This window comes from Narcine bancroftii, chromosome 1 (genome assembly GCF_036971445.1).
Source record: "Narcine bancroftii isolate sNarBan1 chromosome 1, sNarBan1.hap1, whole genome shotgun sequence".
In the NCBI taxonomy this organism is placed as follows: Eukaryota; Metazoa; Chordata; class Chondrichthyes; order Torpediniformes; family Narcinidae; genus Narcine; species Narcine bancroftii.
Window position 1 is genome coordinate 387,642,952 of NC_091469.1, and position 23,862 is coordinate 387,666,813.

General features: G+C 44.4%; 1 protein-coding gene across 1 annotated transcript in view; it reads left to right on the forward strand.

Moving 5' to 3' along the window:
- The first annotated feature begins 19,095 nt into the window (after positions 1–19,095).
- Positions 19,096–23,862, forward strand: part of galnt12 (UDP-N-acetyl-alpha-D-galactosamine:polypeptide N-acetylgalactosaminyltransferase 12) — an 88,838-nt gene continuing 84,071 nt past the window's right edge. Inside the window, exon 1 of the mRNA XM_069913628.1 lies at positions 19,096–19,711. Within this exon, the coding sequence (XP_069769729.1) occupies positions 19,317–19,711 (395 nt within the window). The 5' untranslated portion in view covers positions 19,096–19,316. The remainder of the gene's footprint in view (positions 19,712–23,862) is intronic.

Sequence of the window (23,862 nt, forward strand, 5' to 3'; positions counted from 1 at the left end):
AACAAATAAAAGAATTTTAAACAAATAATGAATGTAAACAAACTGGGCAATACAGAGAGAATTTTTAAAAAATCAATAAACTGCACAAGTAAGAGTCTGTAAATGAGTCCCTGATTGAGTTTGTTGTTGAGGAGTCTGATGGTGGAGGGGGAGCAGCTGTTCCTGAACCTGCTGGTGCGAGTCTAGTGGAACCTATACCCCTTTCCTGCTGGCAGCAGTGAGAACAGAGCGTCTGTTGGGTGGTGTGATTCCTTGATAATTGCTGCTGCTGCCTGACAGTGGTGTTCCTTATAGATGATAGTGGAGACGGTTTTGCCTGTCATATCCTGGGCTGTGTCCACTACCTTTTGCAGGGCTTTATGCTTAGGTATATTGGTGTACCCATACCAGACTGTGATGCAGCCGGTAAGCATAGTCTCCACCACACATCTGTAGAAATTTGCCAGGGTATACGGTGTCATACCACACCTCCATAAACTCTTGAGGAAGCAGAGGCATTGACGTGCTTTCTTCACAATAGCATGAGTATGTTGGGTCCAGGAAAGATCCTCTGAGATATGACTCCTCTAAGAACTTAAATTTGCTCACCTTCTTCACCTCTGATCCCCCAATGATCACTGGATTGTATGCCTCTGGCTTTCCCTTCCTGGACAACCATCAGCTCTTTAGTTTTGGTGACAGTGAGTGCAAACGTGTTGCTGGTTCACCATTTAGCCAAGTTTTCAATCTCCCTCCTGTTTGCTGACTCTTATTCTTTATACAACTCACTACCCTGGTATCATAGGCAAATTTGTAGACGGTGCTATTATCGAACTGAGCCACTCAGTCATAGGTGTAAAGCCAGTAGAGCAGGGGCCAAGAACACAGCCCTGAGGTGCTCCGGTACTGATGGAGATTGTGGAGGGTTGTTCTTACCAATCCTCACTGATTGTGGTCTGGAGGTGAGGAAATCCATGATCCAATTACACAGTGGGGAGTTGAGTCCCAGGTCTTGGAGTTTCCCAATCAGTTTTGAGGTGTTGATGGTGTTAAATGCCAAACAGTAGACAATAAAGAGCATCCTGATGAATGGACCTTTACTCTCCAGGTGAACCAGTGAGATGGTATCTGCTGTAGACCTGTTGCTACAATAGATGAACTGGAAAGCATGCATGTCACCATTGAGACAGGAGATCAGGACAGCTAAAAGTTGATATGCTTCAACACCAGGCTTTCAAAATACTTCACTACTGTTGATACAAGTGCTTCTGGCCAATCGTCATTAAGGCAGGTTACTGCACTCTTCTTGGGCACCGGCAATGATTGACGCCTGTTTGAAACAGGTGGGTACCACACCCTGCTGGAGTGAGATACTGAAGATATCCATGAATACCTTGATAAGTTGGTCAGACAGATTTTTAATACTCAGCTAGTTATTCCATCCAGACTGGATGCTTCCCTTGGATTCCCTCTCCTGAAGACAGCACGCACGTCATCCACAGATACAGACAGGATGGGATCATAAGGGGATGTGGGCGGAGGGTGGGGAGGGGGGTCTTCGCTGTTACTGTCATTATATTGGGCGTAGAGGGTGTGAGAGATGAGTAAAAATAATATGAAAATATGAAAGATGAAGAAAACTAGTATGGATATATGTGTAATGAATAAAGCCAGTATGAATAGGATAAGGATAGATAATAGAATGTAGGAAGTAAAGTTAGTCTGAATAAGATAAGGGTCTTCTAGCCTTTTAGACAGAATCAGCAAGTTCACCAGTATGAATAAGATAAGGATAGATAATAGATAATAGAATGTAGGAAGTAAAGTTGTCTGAATAAGATAAGGGTCTTCTAGCCTTTTAGACAGAATCAGCAAGTTCCATATATGTAATTATTAAGCCTTAGACAGAATTAGCAAGTTCTGCATATAAGAAGTTAGTAAGCCCTGAGATTCGGGAAGGTGTGAATAAGGACAATGACATGATGGGACATCGACAGGATACCCCCTGGTCCTCCAAGTTCACAGAAACAGCACGTAGGCAGACAGGATTGCCTAATGCCAAACTCATGCAGCAGGCAGAAGAATGTAAGGGGGAGGATACCTCTACACTGAAATAAACTGTATAAAAGTTGGGTGAGCCCCAGTATGTGTGTGTATTCCCAGGGTAAGGGGAAGCACCCAACTTTGCATTGTTGTATAATAAATGTTCTTTGTTCTCAATTTTTTTCTCGAGCGAAATCTGTGAAGATACTTCTGTTTCTCACAAATGGGGGCTCGTCTGGGATCGCACTCCCTCCACTGACAGAGTGCCCGACGACGAGGGTAGGTGCACCCAGGCTGATCCAGCTGGACTCACGGACGGCGGGTGACTGGTCAGTGGATGAAGCAAGTGATATCCGAGAACAGGCATTGAGAACAAATGACGGGAGGACGTTAAGGAAGCGCGCTAGGAATAGCTACTGGATCCCGGTAAGAGGAATTTTACTTACCTGTTAGTATGGGAGGTGTGAGTAGCAAGGGAAATAGTCCTAAGGAAGGACGGGACAATCAGATAACTAAGCAAAGTCCGTTAGGATTAATGCTATCTGATTGGGGTGCGGGGAAAACCCGTGGGAAAGACAAACAGACCATGGTCAGGTATTGCTGTCTGGAATGGGTTAAAAACCTGATAAAAGGGAATTCAGTATATTGGCCAAAGTTCGGATCCGATGAGGACTGGATGTGTCAGGCATTGAACATTTGGCTCTATCAAAATCAAAGAGATAATATTGAGAGCAGAGAATATGCAGCCTAGCCTGCTGGCTCAGTGGATCGGTTGATCAACTGATTTTGAATGAAAAGGAATGTAAGGACAAGAAGGATGAGGAACCTTTTGTCCCTGAAACACAAGGATGGGATGTGTTACATTCCCTTCCTCCGCCTTATGCTCCTCCTATGCCGGCTCCTATCTTTCTCCTCTCTCCTATGCTCTAACCTTCTTCACCTTCCCTTCCTCCCCCACAGCTAAAGAAAGGAGAAGAAAGTTGGGGTGGTGTGATGACCCGTTCACAAAGTACTAGATTACCTCCTCAATTGACGAGAGGGAGGAGACTTTGATGCAAAACAGTGTGAGACCCTCCGGGATGGAAGGGTAAAATCCTTTGATTCATTTCCCGGAGAGCAGGAATCTGGACATTATAAAGGAGAGGATAAGCCAGAAATTAACTGGATGAGACCTTTACGGGAAGTTCCCATGGGAGGGGGTCTCGGTTTCGTAAATGTGCCCCTGACTAGTACGGAGGTGCATAATTTTAAGAGAGAATGCCCAATAAACTGAAAGGAAAGACTAAGATTTTGATGCAGGCAGTCAAGGAAGTCGTGGAGGGACAGCAAGGAAAGGGTAGGGGCTGTGTGCCAGCTCCTGGACATTGGGAGGAGCTCCGGGAGTGGGAGAATAGAGACCAGAGCAGGGGCAAGGGTAGAGGGGAATTCCGGGGATGACGACCGTTCCTGGGACCTCGTGGTAATCCCGGTAGGAATTGGGAAACAGGAGCATTAGTTTGCTACCATTGTAAAAAGGAGGGACATTTTAAGAGAGAATGCCCAATGCGAGCCAGGGAGACGCGATCTTACGCACTGATGGAAGCAGATTATGAATAGGGGGATCACGGTTCTCAGTCAATACACACCATGGGGCTGTATGGAGAACCATTGGTAAATTTAAGCATAGGGCCCCACAGTGACAAGATGACCTTTTTAGTAGATTCTGGGGCAGCCCGGTCTAGTATTTTACAACCACCCGAGGGTGTTAAGATAGAAGGGACAGTGATGATTTCGGGAGTAGGAGGAAGAGATTTTACGGTCCCTGTATTAAGGGATGTAAGAATACAAATGGGAGAGAAGATAGTAATGGAGGACATTCTACTAGTTCCCCAAGCTGGAGTTTGTTTGTTAGGACGAGATTTACAGGACCAATTGGCTATCGGCACCAGACCACAGGAATCAGGTATCGGGGTTCAATTGTATGTATTAACCGAGGAGGATCGGGAACTAATAAATCCTGGAGTATGGGCATAAAGAAGCAATAGAGGAGTGTTAGATATTCTTCCCCTGCAAGTTACTTTAAAAGATCCTGAGCAAGTAATTAGACAAAAGCAGTATCCAATTCCGATGGCTGGCCGAAAGGGGCTGCAGCCAGTAATTGACCAGTTGGTGAAAGATGGTATACTCGAACCTTGTATGTCACCTTTTAATACCCCTACCCCTGAGGCTAACGACCAGTACATATCCAAATATTTAAAGGGACTTTCTGCCTCTCTATACGAATTAAAACAGAAGGGTTTATTAGTTCAAAACCCACCCCTGGAGTATCCTATTCATTCTATTAAACCTGGTGATTGGGTATATGTAAAAGAATGGCAAGATCACCAACTAAAACCTGTCTGGGACGGCCCCTATTGTGTACTTTTGATTACAGACATTGCAGTGCGAATGAAAGAAAAGGGGTGGACTCACATAGAATGAATTAAACAAGCTGCTGATCCATGGACTAAAGACATTGATAATCTAACCTCCACCTGGCGTGCAGTCCTTCATCCTTCTGATCTGAAAGTTACACTACACCAGGAAAAAGTGCTGTAATGTTGTTTTTACCATTTGCTGTTTTGTTTACTTGTTGGTTCCCAATTTTTGGGAAATCACCAAATTGCTCACAATGTATTAAGTCCTCCTGGAATAGGGGCAGCAGAAGTGATAATTATTTACCTTTAGAATGTAGACAGGGTGCAGGTATAGAGTATAGTCATAGTGGGGAATGGGTTAATACAGGATCCCAACATCGACCAGGGGAATAGAACGGCCCTAGGGGAGTAGACTTTGTTTGTATTCCAGCCTCTACAGATATTAAAAAGAGGAGTTTTAAAGAGATAGCACAAAGAAGATGGTGGGACAATGACAGACAGAATGTTAGTCAGGATTGTAGCAGACATAGAGTGAATACATACCCTAATGTTCACAGACAGGCTGCAACTCACAGGTTCAGTGATACTTATGCTAATGTTCGCAGACAAGCTGCAACTCACAGGTTAAGTGACAAGAAACACCCCTCCCCAACTTGGCCTCCTGTAAATCATCCTTTGGGTCACACAGACTTTCGGAATGTTAAGAACCACCACTGTAAGGGGAGTTCCAGTTGTAAACGATGTAAGCTGCTCCAGAACACCACAGCTGTTTGGCATTTAAATCGTTTAATCAGACTCCAGCCTTGGAGATCATCACCAAACAGACAGTGATGGCCCTGAATTTATGGGCTGAAGAAAGACGACAGATACGAGCCACAGTTCAACAAAACCGCCTGGCTCTCGAATACACGTTGGCTGCTGAAGGCAGCGTTTGTGAAAGACTGGTTAATGACAATGCTCACAACGGTCAGGTGGTTAAAGACACTTCTTCAGGAGTTCGAAAATCTTCCCATGCCCAGGTTCAGACTTGACAACCTTGGTCCGGTGTGGGATGGACTAGAGTTTTTATTGGTAACTGGAGTCTGATACCCACAGCCCTTATAGCAGCTGGACTCACTATTCTGGCCATTATGGTGCTCCCCTGCCTAAAGACGTATGCAGTATTTAATTCAACAGACCCCTCGTCAGAACACTATAACCCAAAGGATGTATGTTTCCCAAATTCTGTCTGATGATGCTGAGACTGCAGTTCATTTACTGACCCACTGGGAAAAAGACCAAGTTTACAAGTAATACATTCCAGTTGAGAATTCACGAAGCGTAGCTAAAAGAGAGGTTTGTGAGAGATGAGTAAAACTAATATGAAAATATGAAAGATGAAGAAAACAAGTATGGATATATGTGTAATGAATAAAGCCAGTATGAATAGGATAAGGATAGATAATAGAATGTAGGAAGTAAAGTTAGTCTGAATAAGATAAGGGTCTTCTCGCCTTTTAGACAGAATCAGCAAGTTCCGTATATGTAATTAGTAAGTTCTGCATATAAGAAGTTAGTAAGCCCTGAGAGTCGGGAAGGTGTGAAAGGACAATGACATGATGGGACACCGACAGGATACCCCCTGGTCCTCCAAGTTCACAGAAACAGCACGTAGGCAGACAGGATTGCCTAATGTCAAACTCATCCAGGAGGCAGAAGAATGTAAGGGGGAGGGTACCTCTACACTGAAATGAACTGTATAAAAGTTGGGTGAGCCCCAGTGTGTGTGTGTTCCCAGGGTAAGGGGAAGCACCCAACTTTGCATTGTTGTATAATAAATGTTCTTTGTTCTCAATTTTTGTCTCGAGCAAATTCTGTGAAGGTACTTCTGTTTCTCACAAGGGCATTGAGTTTCTCTGGGAGCGAAGCTTTGACGTCTGCTACTTCACCTGATTTAATTTTGTCACAGGTTATGGCAATTAGGCCCTGCCACAACTGTCGGGTGTCCCTTCTTGTTCCCATTTTCTTCTGGAGTCTCCACCTTACCTGGAGACTGCTTTTCGCAGTCATACCTTCTCCTTCTATATTGATCTGGATCTCCGGACTTAAATTCCTGTGATCTGGCTCTCAGCAGGTTTCAGATTTCATTGTTCATCCATGGCTTCTGGTTGGGAAAACCCTGAATGATTTGATGGGGTCACTCATCCACAGCTGTTTTAATAAAGTCTGTGACAGCCCTGGTGTAATCATTCAGATCTTCAGCTGAGTCCTTGAACACTGCCCATTCTTCAGCCTCCAATGACTAACTTTTAGCTGTCCTGATCTCCTGAGTGTCTCCTTTTAGGCTCTGTCTGTATGAAGGCAGAAGGAGCACTGCCAGATGTTCAGACTTTCCAAAATGTGGTCTCGGGAATAAACGGTAAGCAGTTCATTCAGGAATCAGATGATAGAGGGAAAGAAGCTTTCCTTGTGCCCTTGAGTGCTCATTTTCAGGCTTCTGTATTTTTGTCCCAATGGTAGCAGTGAAGAGGGCATAGCCTAGGTGGTGAGGGTCCTTGAAATAAAGGCTGTTTTCTTAAGATTCCTCCTCTTGAAGATGTCTTCGATGGAAGGACGCCTGGTGCCTGTGATGTCGCAGACAGAGTTAACAACCCTCTGGAGTTTTTTCTTAAGTCTTGGCTCCTCCATATCAGACAGTGACGCAACCAGCTATAATGCTCTCCATTCTGCACCTGTAGAAGTTTTTGAGAGTCTTTGGTGACATATCGAATCTCCTCAATCACGAGCCTTCTTCGTGATTGTATTACATGGAGGCTTCAGGACTAGCCCTCAATGAGGACTGGTTCAATTTCTCCTGACTCCTTCCTGAAGTCCACAATCATCTCTGTGGTTTTGCTAACGTTGAGTGCAAGGTTGTTGGCGTGACACCACTCAACTAGCTGATCTATCTCTATCTAATGATGGTTTTTCATTGCCATTTGTGATTCTGCCAACAACTGTGGTGTCGATGGCAAATACTATACATAGCATTGGAATTGTGCCTAGTTACACAGTCATGGGTGTATAGTGAGTAGAGCAGTGGGCTAACTTACCAATTAGAATGAGAATGCTAATTATGTTGGAGAAGCCAGTATGAGAATATTCATTGTATTTGAACTTTGAGACGAACAATTTTACCAATTGTAATGTGAAATACAGGAACGTGCTACTGTTGAGAGTGCAGTGTCTTCTATTTTTACAAAAGTGCATCATATTGTGAACATTAAAGGGGTCAAGAAGGGTGGACCAAAATACAGAGTAGTCAAATAACCTTGTAATATTCATATACAATGACATCAGTATCTGTTAATTGTCAATCATCTCATGTCTCTAACTGTGTATTCAAATCAGTATATTCTAACAGTACAAAATCTTGCCTCAGAACTTTCCCTACATTTTTATGTTCATTGAATATAGGATTAGTATACTCCAAGTGGTGTTCAATTCAAAATAATGACCTGTGCAGAATCAGTGGAAGCTGATACAAGTGCAGCAACAGAAGCTTTAAGGCAGTGGTTCTCAACCTTTTTCTTTCCATTCATATACCACTTTAAGTAATCCCTATGCCATCAGTGCTCTGTGATTAGTAAGGGATTGCTTAAGGTGGTATGTGAGTGGGAAGGGAAGGTTGAGAATCACTGCTCTGGACCCAATTGTTAATGAATTACTTTGCTTGAGAAAAATGGTCTTTGGCCCATTTCCTTTGGAGTTATGAAACCAAGGGCATAATGAGTCAATTAGGTACTGCTTCATCTTGTATTTGTATATGTGAGTTCTTAGACAACACATGGATGAAAGAAAAGGTTCTTTACTTTAAAGTTTTTGTAAACAGCACCATGAGGCAGGCCATGAAGCTGCAAACCTCCATTACAGATCTTGCATGCTGTGTGTCGCCCCCTGCTGGCAGCCAAGTCTAATCAAACTGTAACTACAATCAAGACCTTGCTAGTGGCCATACAAACATGATCACTATCATTACATCTCCCTTTCTTAAAAAAGTAATTTACTTTTAACTAACATGTGTTCTTTGTATAACTCTGCAATTTTAACTTTAATACCAAGAACTTACATTTTCATTATTATCAACATTGTTAACATTTTAAAACTTGTTTTATGTGTTCACATTTACTATCACTAAAATTAAAAAGCAAATAAGATAGCACTACTTCATTCTATAACAAATTTGCTCAATGAGTGTCTGTGGTGAATGTCTGCCAAGCTGCCTGTCTCCCCTCTGGCGAGCCTTTCTGAACTAACATTGGCTGTGCATTATCTCGACTGTTAAGGACACTCCTCTTGGGTATAACTGTGTATGCACCTATTGTCTTTCATTATTGTACCATGAGTTTCTGCTAATAAAAGCCATGATTATTGTTTGACCACATTGTCTTTGTCTACTTCATCAACTGGCACTTCAGTGTCTTAGGAGGATTCACGTGTCTTGACAATCTCCTGATTGATTGTCATTGAATCTGAGTATTTGCCTCAGGCGATGTCTTCTTAGCTCTGTATTCAGGTTGTTCAGCAGTATCCATCTTTCCATCTATTGTGGCTGGTCTCATTTGAAGATCTCGACGACTTCTTCACAGAACAGCACCTTCAACTGTCTGAATGGTGTATGATCTTGGTTGGACTTCACTAAGGACAGTTCCCTTCTGCGTCCATAAGTTCATTTTGTCTTTTAGCCTTACTTGGTCAGCAGTGTAGTGTTCCAGTAGGTTTTTTGTTCCTCTGTCAAAGTCATACTTTTGCTTTTCTTTCTGTTGTTCTTCCTTCTCCCCCTCTTTTATAGGGGAAGGTTTGATCTTAGCCTACGTCCAATAAAGAGTTGTGCTGGTGACATACCACACTCGAGCGGCGTTGTGCAGTATACTAGCATGCTCAGGTTCCATTCCACTGTCTTTTGCCTTGTACATCAATCTTCATTGTCTGTACCAATTTTTCCACTAGACCATTGGACTGTGGAAAATGAGGACTTGTCATGATGTGTACAAAGTCCCACTCTTTGGCAAACTGATGGAACTTTAGATGGCAAAACTGGGGTCCATTGTCTGTGAAGACTTAGCTTGCCATGCCATGTCTGGTGGTGTTCAGTTTACACACTTCTGGATATAGTGAGTAATAGTCTGTGACTACAAGATAGTCCTTCCCTTGACATTCGAATAGGTCAACGCCTACCTTCTGATAAGATCTGTATGGTGCTGGGTGTGGCTTTAGTTGGTATGTGGGATTGCTTGCTTGATATTTCCAGCATATTCTACAGTTTGACCCTTCATTTGTTATATTGTTGATTGTTCTTGGCCATTACATCACCTCTTGTGCTCTTTTCTTACACTTTTCGATTCCAAGATCTCCTCCATGGATCCTGTGATGTGTTTTATATTGTATTGCACCCCTACAGCTGACAAGGTTGCCATCCTTGGCGACTTCAACGCTTGCATCGGCAAAGACTCAGAAACCTGGCCAGGAATCCTGGGCAAGCATGGTGTCGGCAAGTGCAACGACAATGGGCGCCTCCTGTTGGAGCTCTGCGCAGAACAGCGGCTTGTCATTACAAACACCCTTTTTCAGCAGAGGGACATCCTGAAGACTACCTGGATGCATCCCCGATCCCAACACTGGCACCTCCTGGACTACGTCCTGGTGCGAGAAAGAGACAAACGAGATGTGCTCCACACCAGGGTCATGCCCAGCGTGAAATGCCACACTGACCATCGGCTGGTTCGCTGCAAGCTCAACCTTCACTTCAAGCCAAAGCCCAGGAACAGTAAAGCCCCCAGAAAGAGGTTCAATGTTGGAAACCTGCAGTCAGACGAAGTGAGAGGAATCTTCCAGGCAAACCTCAAAGCAAAGCTCGATGATGCAATCCGCCTCACGGACTCGTCCCCTGAAACCCTCTGGGATCAGCTGAAGACTACCATACTGCAATCCACTGAAGATGTACTGGGCTTCTCCTCCAGGAAAAACAAGGACTGGTTCGACGATAACAGCCAGGAAATCCAGGAGCTGCTGGCAAAAAAGCGAGCTGCCCACCAGGCTCACCTTACAAAGCCGTCCTGTCCAGAGAAGAAACAAGCCTTCCGTCGTGCATGCAGCCATCTTCAGCGCAAACTCCGGGAGATCCAAAATGAGTGGTGGACTAGCCTCGCCAAGCGAACCCAGCTCAGCGCGGACATTGGCGACTTCAGGGGTTTCTACGAGGCTCTAAAGGCTGTGTACGGCCCCTCACCCCAAGTCCAAAGCCTGCTGCACAGCTCAGACGGCAAAGTCCTCCTCAGCGACAAGATCTCCATCCTCAACCGATGGTCAGAACACTTCCAATCTCTTTTCAGTGCCAACCGCTCAGTCCAAGATTCCGCCCTGCTCCAGCTCCCTCAACAGCCCCTAAGGCTAGAGCTGGATGAGGTCCTCACCCAGGATGAGACATATAAGGCAATCGAACAACTGAAAAGTGGCAAAGCAGCAGGTATGGATGGAATCCCCCCCAGAGGTCTGGAAGGCTGGCGGCAAAACTCTGCATGTCAAACTGCATGAGTTTTTCAAGCTTTGTTGGGACCAAGGAAAACTGCCTCAGGACCTTTGTGATGCCATCATCATCACCCTGTACAAAAACAAAGGCGAGAAATCAGACTGCTCAAACTACAGGGGAATCACGCTGCTCTCCATTGCAGGCAAAATCTTCGCTAGGATTCTCCTAAATAGAATAATACCTAGTGTCGCCGAGAATATTCTCCCAGAATCACAGTGCGGCTTTCGCGCAAACAGAGGAACTACTGACATGGTCTTTACCCTCAGACAGCTCCAAGAAAAGTGCAGAGAACAAAACAAAGGACTCTACATCACCTTTGTTGACCTCACCAAAGCCTTCGACACCGTGAGCAGGAAAGGGCTTTGGCAAATACTAGAGCGCATCGGATGCCCCCCAAAGTTCCTCAACATGGTTATCCAACTGCACGAAAACTAACAAGGTCGGGTCAGATACAGCAATGAGCTCTCTGAACCCTTCTCCATTAACAATGGCGTGAAGCAAGGCTGTGTTCTCACACCAACCCTCTTTTCAATCTTCTTCATCATGATGCTGAACCAAGCCATGAAAGACCTCAACAATGAAGACGCTGTTTACATCCGGTACCGCACGGATGGCAGTCTCTTCAATCTGAGGCGCCTGCAAGCTCACACCAAGACACAAGAGAAACTTGTCCGTGAACTACTCTTTGCAGACGATGCTGCTTTAGTTGCCCATTCAGAGCCAGCTCTTCAGCTCTTGACGTCCTGTTTTGCGGAAACTGCCAAAATGTTTGGCCTGGAAGTCAGCCTGAAGAAAACGGAGGTCTTCCATCAGCCAGCTCTCCACCATGACTACCAGCCCCCCCACATCTCCATCGGGCACACAAAACTCAAAACGGCAACCAGTTTACCTATCTCGGCTGCACCATTTTATCAGATGCAAGGATCGACAACGAGATAGACAACAGACTCACCAAGGCAAATAGCGCCTTTGGAAGACTACACAAAAGAGTCTGGAAAAACAACCAACTGAAAAACCTCACAAAGATAAGCGTATACAGAGCCGTTGTCATACCCACACTCCTGTTCGGCTCCGAATCATGGGTCCTCTACCGGCATCACCTTCCACCAGTGTTGTCTCCGCTCCATCCTCAACATTCATTGGAGCGACTTCATCCCTAACATCGAAGTACTCGAGATGGCAGAGGCCGACAGCATCGAGTCCACGCTGCTGAAGATCCAACTGCGCTGGGTGGGTCACGTCTCCAGAATGGAGGACCATCGCCTTCCCAAGATCGTGTTATATGGCGAGCTCTCCACTGGCCACCGTGACAGAGGTGCACCAAAGAAGAGGTACAAGGACTGCCTAAAGAAATCTCTTGGTGCCTGCCACATTGACCACCGCCAGTGGGCTCATATCGCCTCAAACCGTACATCTTGGCGCCTCACAGTTCGGCGGGCAGCAACCTCCTTTGAAGAAGACCGCAGAGCCCACCTCACTGACAAAAGACAAAAGAGGAAAAACCCAACACCCAACCCCAACCAACCAATTTTCCCCTGCAACCGCTGCAACTGTGTCTGCCTGTCCCGCATCGGACTTGTCAGCCACAAACAAGCCTGCAGCTGACGTGGACATTTACCCCCTCCATAAATCTTCGTCTGCGAAGCCAAGCCAAAAAGAAAGAAGATATGATTTTGGGAGATAAAGTGTGGCAGGTTTTTTAGTGTAAAGGTCACATACAAACATTTCAAAACAGATCTCATTTAAAATACTAGAGCTCTGCTGAAGCTAGACAGGCCTGCTCAAGAGCCTTTGGAAAAACTTTGAAGAGCGCCCAAGAGACTTCATTAATGGATTGGTGTTTTGCAAAGCAACAGATGAAAGAACTCGGTGCTGCAGGCTGAGTGCAGTTTGCTGTTCTAAGATGGTCATGTGGGTTTTTCAAGCAGAGGGGGAGTCAAAGAGGCTTTTCTCTGAGTGAGAGAGGGAGAAAAAAATTCAATTTTGCAGTTTTACTGCAGCAGCTGGGATTGAAACAGGACAAGCTGGTAAGCTTGTGGAAAAACCCTATTTTGAAGATGGGTTATGACTGCTTAATTCAGCTTGGTTAAAGCCCTTATGGACCACACAAGAGGAGAGGACTGGCTGTCTAATGCATCATTTGAAATAAGAGAAACAAAAAAGGAACTCTGTGATGACCTGAAAGAAAGAGGTTATCATCTGGAAAACCCTGATGGAGCAAGTTTCTTCAGCAAAACACTGATGTGGCTGATTAAAAGGAATCAGTTTTGTGGGTGTCCAGCAAACAACAAATCTCTCTCTGAAAACTGACAAGAACCTTCCTGAGCATATCCATTTACCTTTCAAGCACCAAAACCTGGTGAAATTCATAAATGTTAAATTGTTTGCACAGTATAAGAATTGCCTGCAACCAGTGAACTTGGAGGAATGAGAAGTGATATTGGACTGTGAATAAAATAACTTTTCTCAACTTACACACACATTACATACACGTGCAGTTAGAATTAGAAGAGGGTTAAGCTAGCTTAGTAAGTTAATAGTGATAAGTTAAAGTTTGATCCTGTTTTCATGTTAAAAGATAATTAAAAGCAACTGTTGTTTAAGTAACCATTTGTCTTGGTGAATATCTATTGCTACTAGGTTTTGGGGTCCTCTGGGCTCGTAACAATGCTTTTTTTTTAGCATCTCTTTTCTCAGACTCTTTGGGATAAGGATTTTACTTTCATTGTAGATGATGTCTTCAACCACTGCTAGTTCCGCCCTGCAGTTCCAGTACTCTGAAATGTCAGGTGAGCAGTCCTGCTTCATGTTGGGCCATCCATTCAAGATGTTTTTTCTCAGTGTTTCATCTTTGTCTCTGACTTTATGAGCTCCATTTTTGCATCTGATATGGGCAATGCACTTGTGATTATGTCCACGAAGGCATTCACGTCTTCATCCATTTTCGTGTTTGCGGACTCTCTCGTGTCAACAGCTCTAGACAACGTGTCAGCTGTGTACATTAGCTTATCCAGAGTGTATGCCTCATGAAGTGTATAGTGTTGCAGCCTAATTATCATTCTTTGTATTCTAAGTGGACATTTATTTAATGGCTTTTGGAACAATGCAATCAAGGGCTTGCGGTCAGTCTCTACACTGATTGCTTGTCCTGACACAAAGTGATGAAATTTTTCACAGGCATATGTGATGCTGAGCAGCTCCTTTTCAATTTGAGCTTATCATGTCTCCACGTCTGTCATTGAGCGTGATGCATACGCATCATGCCAGTCATCATATTTTTGCAGAAGAACTGCACCAAGCCCACTATGTGATGCATCTGATGATATCTTGACGGGTCTCACTGGGTCCTAAAACCTCAGAACTGGTTCCTTTGTGAGCAGTTTCTTTAGTTGCACATATAACATGTTTTACCATATGCTGGAAACTTTGTTGGTAGAGCTTGTGTACTGCATCGACAACCTGGGTTTCGATTGTCCCTTTCATTTTTGTTCACTGGCCATGCCTCTCTTTCCCTTTTGGCGCATTTTTTGTTAAATGGTTTATGTCTGTTCTTGCTCACTGCATCCACATTGCAGCTAGTTTTACTGAACAGCTCTTCTGCCTGCAATTTTACAGTTTCTGTAGCTCTACTGATTGCTATGGCTTTTTCCAGGTCTATATTTTGCTCTCTTAGCAGTCTTTTCCTTAGACTATTATCTGGAGTACCACACACAAGTCTGTCTTTTATCAGCGAGTCAGTCAGTCCACTAAATTCACAGGTTTTGCTTCTGTTTCTCAATTCAGTCACATACCGACCAATACTTTATTCCATTTTCTGTATACGTGAAAAATCTGTGCCTCTCAAACATCACGTTATGTTTAGGTATGCATTATGTTCCATTATTTTTTCCAGTTTCATTTTATCTCCTTCAGCAGCAAATATGAAGTTATTATATACCCCCAGGGCTTCATTAGCCACGATATGTAAGAAAACTAACGTTTTCACTTTATCACTTTTTTCGTTATCTACGACTGCCACTAAATACAATCCAAAATGCTGTTTAAATCTGTTCCAATTTTCAGCCACATTACCTCTCAGCTGAAGTTTCGCTGGTGAGTGTAATCCTTCCATTTTTCACCTTGTTTGCTTTTCTTCACTGATCAGTTGCTGACTTTAGATTTTACCTTTTAAAGTATTTCCTTCATCCCACTTCTGATACCATGTTTCATCTTGTATTCATATGTGTGAGGTCTTAGAAAACACATGGATGAAGGAAAATATTCTTTACTTTAAAGTTGTTGTGAACAGCCTTACTAATCACAAAGCACCAATGGCATAGTGGTATGTGAGTGGAAAAATAGAGGTTGAGAATCACTGTTTTAAGGGGAGATGGAGGTGTTTTTGATTTGTGGCTTACTCCCTCTGTATTTGGACTCCTTGTTCCTTAGATTCATCAGTTTCTTCCAAACGCTCTTTTCCATTTTGCACTGCCATGATCCAGAGACCCTAATAACTCAGGGAATATACTGTTTTTTGAAAGATATTTTGCAAATGGCGTTAAAGTACTTTCTCTATCCTTCAAGAAATGGCTTGCTCTGACAGAGATTGAAGGAGAGTGGTTGATTTGAGATGATGTCAGCCATTCAGAAGATAAGAATTACTCTCCAGAGCTATTTTATCTATTCACTTTTGAGATCTGGGCATCAACAGAAAGGTCAACATTAGTGTGGCTCCTGATAAGGTGATGGGAAGTCACTTTCATGAATTGCTAAAGTACATGTGTAGTAAAACTTCTGTAACTGAGTGGCTTTTGAGGCATCCTCAGTGGACATTTAAGAATGAGCCACATAGCATTGGAGTCACATGCAGGCAACACCTGTAAGGAAAGAAAATGAACTCCCCTGATGAAAATTAGTAAAGCAATATGGTAGTTTTCATGGTCACCATATGAAGACTCGTTAATATTTTTCATATTCAAATTCCAGATGATTAACAAACTTTAAATTCCATAGTTGTGGTGGTGTTTAAACTGGAATTTCTGAATTATTAATCCAGATTTCTATAATATTTGCCTGGTAAATTAACTGATCTACCATCCCGTAATTTCATCGATGGTCAGAGCCTTGATGCTGGGGATGTGAATTTGGGAAGGAACATTTGATAATGGCTCACTGAAGATGTAAATGGATTTGGAGGCTTTTGCAGAGCCAAAATTTGCAGCAATTTTCCAGTGCTTTGAGGTGGTACTATAAATTGTCTTTGTCTCCATTGCATATAGCCAAGCAAGAATTACTATAACATGGCAGACTTTCAGCTTGGTGCAAGAGTCAAGCAACAGGCAAATGAGAATATGTTATAGAAAAATAATCGGGGGAATGGTCCAAATGGGAATCCTCCAACAGCCATCATGGCATCACTAGGCTGAATGGCCTCCTCCTAATTGACCAATATCTCCAGTATGTTTTGAACGGTGGGATTTGGACCCAGGGGGCTGGCGCTGTAACAACGTTGCACCAACTGTACTCCTGTGTTCTTTTTACATGTACTTCCCTGTGATGCATCAGTGCAAAGCTGCGGCAAGATTGAGAAAATAAGTTGGACTTGCTCACTCAAGTTTAAATTTATTTGTGACATTACCTAACACGACTGAATGTGCTCAGAGACAAGTGAGGAGTGCAAACACGCTTATAATCAATGGCCAGTGGACACAATAGTCTTCAGGTGAGCCTGAGGTAAGATGAGAAAAATCAGAGTTTATATTGGGGGTAGGTGAGGGTGGAGCCAGCCATCTGAACAATATTGGGGGTAGGTGAGGGTGGAGCCAGCCATCTGAACAATATTGGGGGTAGGTGAGGGTGGAACCAGCCATCTGAACAACATTGGGGGTAGGTGAGGGTGGAGCCAGCCATCTGAACAATATTGGGGGTAGGTGAGGGTGGAGCCAGCCACCTGAACAATATTGGGGGTAGGTGAGGGTGGAGCCAGCCACCTGAACAATATTGGGGGTAGGTGAGGGTGGAGCCAGCCATCTGAACAATATTGGGGGTAGGTGAGGGTGGAGCCAGCCATCTGAACAATATTGGGGGTAGGTGAGGGTGGAACCAGCCATCTGAACAACATTGGGGGTAGGTGAGGGTGGAGCCAGCCATCTGAACAATATTGGGGGTAGGTGAGGGTGGAGCCAGCCACCTGAACAATATTGGGGGTAGGTGAGGGTGGAGCCAGCCACCTGAACAATATTGGGGGTAGGTGAGGGTGGAGCCAGCCATCTGAACAACATTGGGGGTAGGTGAGGGTGGAGCCAGCCATCTGAACAATATTGGGGGTAGGTGAGGGTGGAGCCAGCCACCTGAACAATATTGGGGGTAGGTGAGGGTGGAGCCAGCCATCTGAACAATATTGGGGGTAGGTGAGGGTGGAACCAGCCATCTGAACAACATTGGGGGTAGGTGAGGGTGGAGCCAGCCACCTGAACAATATTGGGGGTAGGTGAGGGTGGAACCAGCCACCTGAACAACATTGGGGGTAGGTGAGGGTGGAGCCAGCCACCTGAACAATATTGGGGGTAGGTGAGGGTGGAGCCAGCCATCTGAACAACATTGGGGGTAGGTGAGGGTGGAGCCAGCCATCTGAACAATATTGGGGGTAGGTGAGGGTGGAGCCAGCCATCTGAACAACATTGGGGGTAGGTGAGGGTGGAGCCAGCCATCTGAACAATATTGGGGGTAGGTGAGGGTGGAACCAGCCACCTGAACAATATTGGGGGTAGGTGAGGGTGGAGCCAGCCATCTGAACAATATTGGGGGTAGGTGAGGGTGGAACCAGCCATCTGAACAACATTGGGGGTAGGTGAGGGTGGAGCCAGCCACCTGAACAATATTGGGGGTAGGTGAGGTTGGAGCCAGCCACCTGAACAATATTGGGGGTAGGTGAGGGTGGAGCCAGCCATCTGAACAATATTGGGGGTAGGTGAGGGTGGAGCCAGCCATCTGAACAACATTGGGGGTAGGTGAGGGTGGAGCCAGCCATCTGAACAATATTGGGGATAGGTGAGGGTGGAGCCAGCCATCTGAACAACATTGGGGGTAGGTGAGGGTGGAGCCAGCCATCTGAACAATATTGGGGGTAGGTGAGGGTGGAACCAGCCACCTGAACAATATTGGGGGTAGGTGAGGGTGGAGCCAGCCATCTGAACAACATTGGGGGTAGGTGAGGGTGGAGCCAGCCACCTGAACAATATTGGGGGTAGGTGAGGGTGGAACCAGCCACCTGAACAACATTGGGGGTAGGTGAGGGTGGAGCCAGCCACCTGAACAATATTGGGGGTAGGTGAGGGTGGAGCCAGCCATCTGAACAACATTGGGGGTAGGTGAGGGTGGAGCCAGCCATCTGAACAATATTGGGGGTAGGTGAGGGTGGAGCCAGCCATCTGAACAACATTGGGGGTAGGTGAGGGTGGAGCCAGCCATCTGAACAATATTGGGGGTAGGTGAGGGTGGAACCAGCCACCTGAACAATATTGGGGGTAGGTGAGGGTGGAGCCAGCCATCTGAACAATATTGGGGGTAGGTGAGGGTGGAACCAGCCATCTGAACAACATTGGGGGTAGGTGAGGGTGGAGCCAGCCACCTGAACAATATTGGGGGTAGGTGAGGGTGGAGCCAGCCATCTGAACAATATTGGGGGTAGGTGAGGGTGGAACCAGCCATCTGAACAACATTGGGGGTAGGTGAGGGTGGAGCCAGCCACCTGAACAATATTGGGGGTAGGTGAGGGTGGAGCCAGCCACCTGAACAATATTGGGGGTAGGTGAGGGTGGAGCCAGCCATCTGAACAATAATACATGGACAGTGAATTCCAATTCACTGCACATTAGGCATGGAAGATTGTGAGGAGCCAAAAAGTGAACTCTTCCACAGAGCTGTATAATGGAGGAAAAGAAGAGCACACAGGTGCAGTTCAGAGTTACCAAGTCACCAATCTAGGAGCCCACGCTGCAGGGCAGAAATGGTCTTTAAGCCTGTTGGTGCCTGATGACAGCCTTTCCCTGATTGGTTGCCAACCGAACCCCGAGCCTGAGCACCTTCTGCCACAGGAACTATCGTCATGACTGCCGTCTCCCTGACAACGATTCAACATTCGCCGGGCTTCCGCCTGCCGGAGTGCTCCCGTCTCCGGGTGACGTTGGCGGCCGCAGTTCCGGGGCTGGTTGGGAAGGGTGCCGGCCACCGTGACAGGAGAGAGGGGGGGGGGGGGCAGCGTCGGCTACACGGTCGGTGAGCAGAGGCCTACCGCGGCATCCCCACCCGATGGTGGTCGTCTGAAGCCCCGGCGTTTGGCTCCCCTCCCCGGAGCTGCTGCAACGTGGACGATGGTGCTGGGCCGGCGGCGGCGAGGGCTCAGACTGCTCCTGCTGATCTGCTGCGGAATGATCGTCGGGGGCTTCGTGATCCTGACCCGCAGCGGCCGGGAGATTGAGCAGGACGAGGGAGCGGAGCGGCAAGTCCGGGGTCCCGACGGTGCGGCGGCGGGTGGAGGCGGCGACCACCACACGGATGACGACGACGAGCGGCTGAAAAGACCCGTTGACGAAAAGCCTCCGCTGGACGTGAACGCATTGGGGGAGCTGGGCAAAGCAGTTCGACTGGACCTGCATGGCGAAGAGAAGAGGAAGGAGGAAGCGACTATCAATCAACATCAGATCAACATCTATGTGAGCGACAGAATCTCCCTCCGCCGCCGGCTGCCCGAGAGGTGGAACCCGCTGTGAGTAAAGAGCGACCGGGATTCTCCTCTCCGCCGCCAGCCGTGAAATTTCCGACCTGCACCCCTGGCCGCCCCTCATCTCACCCCCAAACTCCAATTTCCCTGTCGTGTCGTGGAGCTTGTCCCATGATAGAGTCGGCAAGGACTCGGCGGCCAAAGGGCCACCTTTGTTACCATTTTATGATTCTCACTGTGAGCTCTTGGCAATTTCTTTCTGGACCCTCGCTTTACCATCCAGGCAAAATATACATTGAGAAATAAAATTTCTGTGTTTTGGTACCAAATTTACTAGATGGGGGGGAAGAACACAAATCATCCTTGAGATTCTAAAAAGTTTCTTCTGAAATGTGAAACTTGCCACTTGTTAATTCAACGTGATGACTTCATCACACCAGATCATCTGCTGTGGGAAATGGAATTGCTTTCCCACACTTTAATTGACTGATTTATGCAAAAGCGTGTTTGCAGTAAAATTTGCATTTATAAATAGAGGTCTAAATTGCAAAAGCTGACCATTTGGTGTAGGTAGGTATTCTTTTGCTGTCTCTTGGCAGTTGAGGATGGCTTGCTTCACTGGCATTTTATGAATTCTGATCAGGAATAAGCCATGTCGTGACTCAAACTTGCTTCATCTGTCTGCTTTTAATTTTAATTCAAAATTCTTGATTGCACGCTGTAATCTTTCACATCGTTAAACCGGTATCTTTGCTTAAACCTATTTCAGAAGTCTACTTTCCACTGTCCTTAGAGGAAGAGGGTTACAAAAACTCAGTGGCCTTGGAGAAAAAAAATAGATCATTTAAAAAAAATATCAGTCCTGGTTTCTTCCTTAAGAAGAAACATCATAACCATGCAAGATCTTAAATTTTATAGAATTCATTCTAAATTCAAATGCATACATATTCAATATGCATTCATATGCCAGATTACCCATTTCAGTTTTTAGTCAATAAATGTTTGCTGAACATCAATGACGTGTCCTTAAATGGGTCCAATATTGCACTTTTATCCCGGATATAGTTTCACCAATGCCCAAAGTAACTGAAGCATGACCTTGGAACTTGTGCAATCACAATGATCTGTTTGCTTTCCAAATGACTTGCTCTACCTGTATGCTAATCTTTAGCAAATCACATGCTAGTACACCAGATGTGCAAATCATGTGCTCGTACACCAGATGTGCAAACTCTCACCATTTACATACTGTACTTCCTTGCCAAAACCAATAATTTTAAATTTCTGCGTAATATTCAATTTGCCATATCTTTGCCTGTTTACATACTTTCTCCACATTATTTATTAGGTTCCTTGTGTCCCCTTCACAATTTACTTTCTGACCTATCTTTGTATTTTCCATAACTTTATGAACCAATGTTCAACTTGTCAACTACAAAGTGACACACTTATCCAAATTTCTTTGCAGCACAAGAGATCATTTCAGCCCTTCTCCCACAACCTTGTAACCTAGTCTTTCCATGTTCTCATCACCTATTCCCAGATTCTACCACTCACCTACACATAGGTGCAATTTGGCAGTAAAATGCAGTCGCAGGAAAAACTTGCAAACTTAATGCAGACTGCATTGGTAGTCAGCATTGACCCATATGGCTGGAATTGTGAGGCTGTAGCGGGTGCTCTTGTGTGGAGACCGAAGAATTGGGCTGGGTTTTGATTAGCAGAAGTTGGGGGAAAATAGAGCTTTGGGGAAAACATTGGAATGCATTTTTTTTCCAGCACAGAGGCAGAAACGAGACAGTTGTTTCAGTCATCAGGAGAAAATTAAAGGGACAATCAAGAAAATTACTTGCATTCCATGGGTTTTATTTGTCTCTCTTGGAAGAATGGTGGAGATGGAACATTCAGCGACATTTAAGAGATGACGTATTTGAACAACCATGACCAATGTTGCAGATCAAGTGCTGAAAGATGAAATTTGGCAGGATAGAACTTTTAGTCTCTTCAGGCATGGTGGATCACATGATCTTCTTGGTCATAGCATTTCTTTGATCCTATGTATGATCCAATTGGCAACTTTTATTGAATTTGGTCTTCCAAAAATGTTTAGATTCTGGAGAAGTGCCATAAAAATTGTTAAATGTGATTCCTTTACTAAAAAGTGGTTAACTTAAGTCAGCAAATCTTGTATCTTTATCACAAAAACATTAGATTTACTACAGAGATAACAACAAAACATTTGGAAAGTTATAATGCAATCAAGTTGAGTCACATGTCATAAAGGTTTTAGCCAGAGTAGATGTCAAGAATGATAGATCAAATCAATCTGAATTTTTCAAAAGGTATTTAACTAGGTGTCAAACAAGAGGTTTCTTGTTAAAGAATTGCAATGTTGGAGATGAAAAAATTGGCATCCGTAAGGGGGTCATTTTCAGATTGGGAAAATTGGAAAGATCAGTGCTTGGACTACAGCTGTTTACAATAAAGAAACGATTTAGAAGCAGGAGGCACCACATTTGTAAATGATGTATACATTGTGAGGGTAGTGATGCACAACAAGCTGTGAAGAGGCTACAGATGGTTTTAGAGAGATCATTGAAGTGATTAGGCAAAAAATTATTTTAATTTAGACATATAGGACGAGCCTGTGCTGCCCCAATTAACCTAGGACCCTAATACATTTTGAAGGAATGGAGGAAACTGAAGCACCCGTATGAAACCAGAATGATTGTAAAAAGCTGTGGCACAAAGGGAACTGGGGGATTTTGTACCCAAAATCCAGGTGCAGCAACTAATGGGGAATGTTGCTTTAATTTTGGGTGAACTATGATATAAAAGTAGCAAAATCCTACTGCAAATTTACTAAGCACTAATGAGACCACAGCAAGATTACTGTGTACAGTTTTGGTCGTCTTATTTTAAAAAAAATGTATCTGATAATGTAAAGGAGTGTATGACAACTCAACAATTTTTTTTAGCTTTGTAAAGCAGGTGCTCCATTACGTGAGAAGACCTAGTTGTAACCAACAGGGTTTTTCTGCAAGAAAGTCCATACACAGATGGGCACAAGCCTTTTTGTATGGTTTAGCTTTCCCGTTCTTGTTGCAAATCATTTGAATTCCTTGCCCAAAATAGCAGTGGAGGTGGAATCCTTGAATGTACTCAAAGCTGAGATACATTTATAATCAATAAGGGCAACGAGGGTTATGGGAATAAAGCAGAGAAGTCGACCAGGTAATTGGATTAGTTGCTTTGCATTAAATAGTAGAGCAGGCTCAAGGGACCAATGACCTACTTCTTATTTCTAATGGTCTGATTGTCAGCTCTTAGTAACTTTGAAAATGACATTATGTGGCAGTGGGGAACGGGACAAGAATATATAGGTTAGGGAAAGTTTAAAGCAATCAACTGGCAACATTTGCCAAGACTCTCAAATTTCATTGCTAAAGTCATGTCTTCACTTGAATTGGCACTTAAAATAGTTTGCATTTACTGTTTCAAAGCAGCGCCAGAAGTTGTAAACTACCCCTGATGGAAGTGAAATAAATTCAGTAATGCATCGTCATTCTATAACACGTGCTTTACTACTTTTTGTTTTGATCTAATTCACAACCTGATTGTTCTTTAAGCAAATTGAATTGGCTCTTTTTTGACTTGCCTGACCCGATAAGGAGGAAAGCATGCCTGATTCAAATTTAGTTGATAATGAAATTTCCTGGTGAAACATTATGTTTGTGAAGTGTTGAATATATTGTTCTGAGGAGTCAGTGGGAGAAGACTGTTGCAGCATAAGGAACTGTTATGCCATTGATCTGGATAAGAAAAATGTATCTTAAAAATCACCAAAATCATATAATACACTTACCTTTTATTCTTCCATTCTTCCTGAATGACTGAAGGCTTTAATCAGGAAGGTTAATGCTGACAAAATTAATAACAGACCATTAAAAATGTTGTGCAATATTTCACATTTTATGATACTGCACGTGTGGCTTTCTCTGTATGTAACAAACTCGTAGCACATCTTTCACAGGTACATCTTAGTTGGAAAAGATAGGCTTGTGATTTGAAAGGACCAATAGACCTAGACCAAGATGATTGAATTTAGTTCTGAACTAGTGACAATAAAGTGTGATATTTATATACATGGCAGTGAATTTGAAATTTCCAGATTCTGTAGCTCTCTGATTTACAAA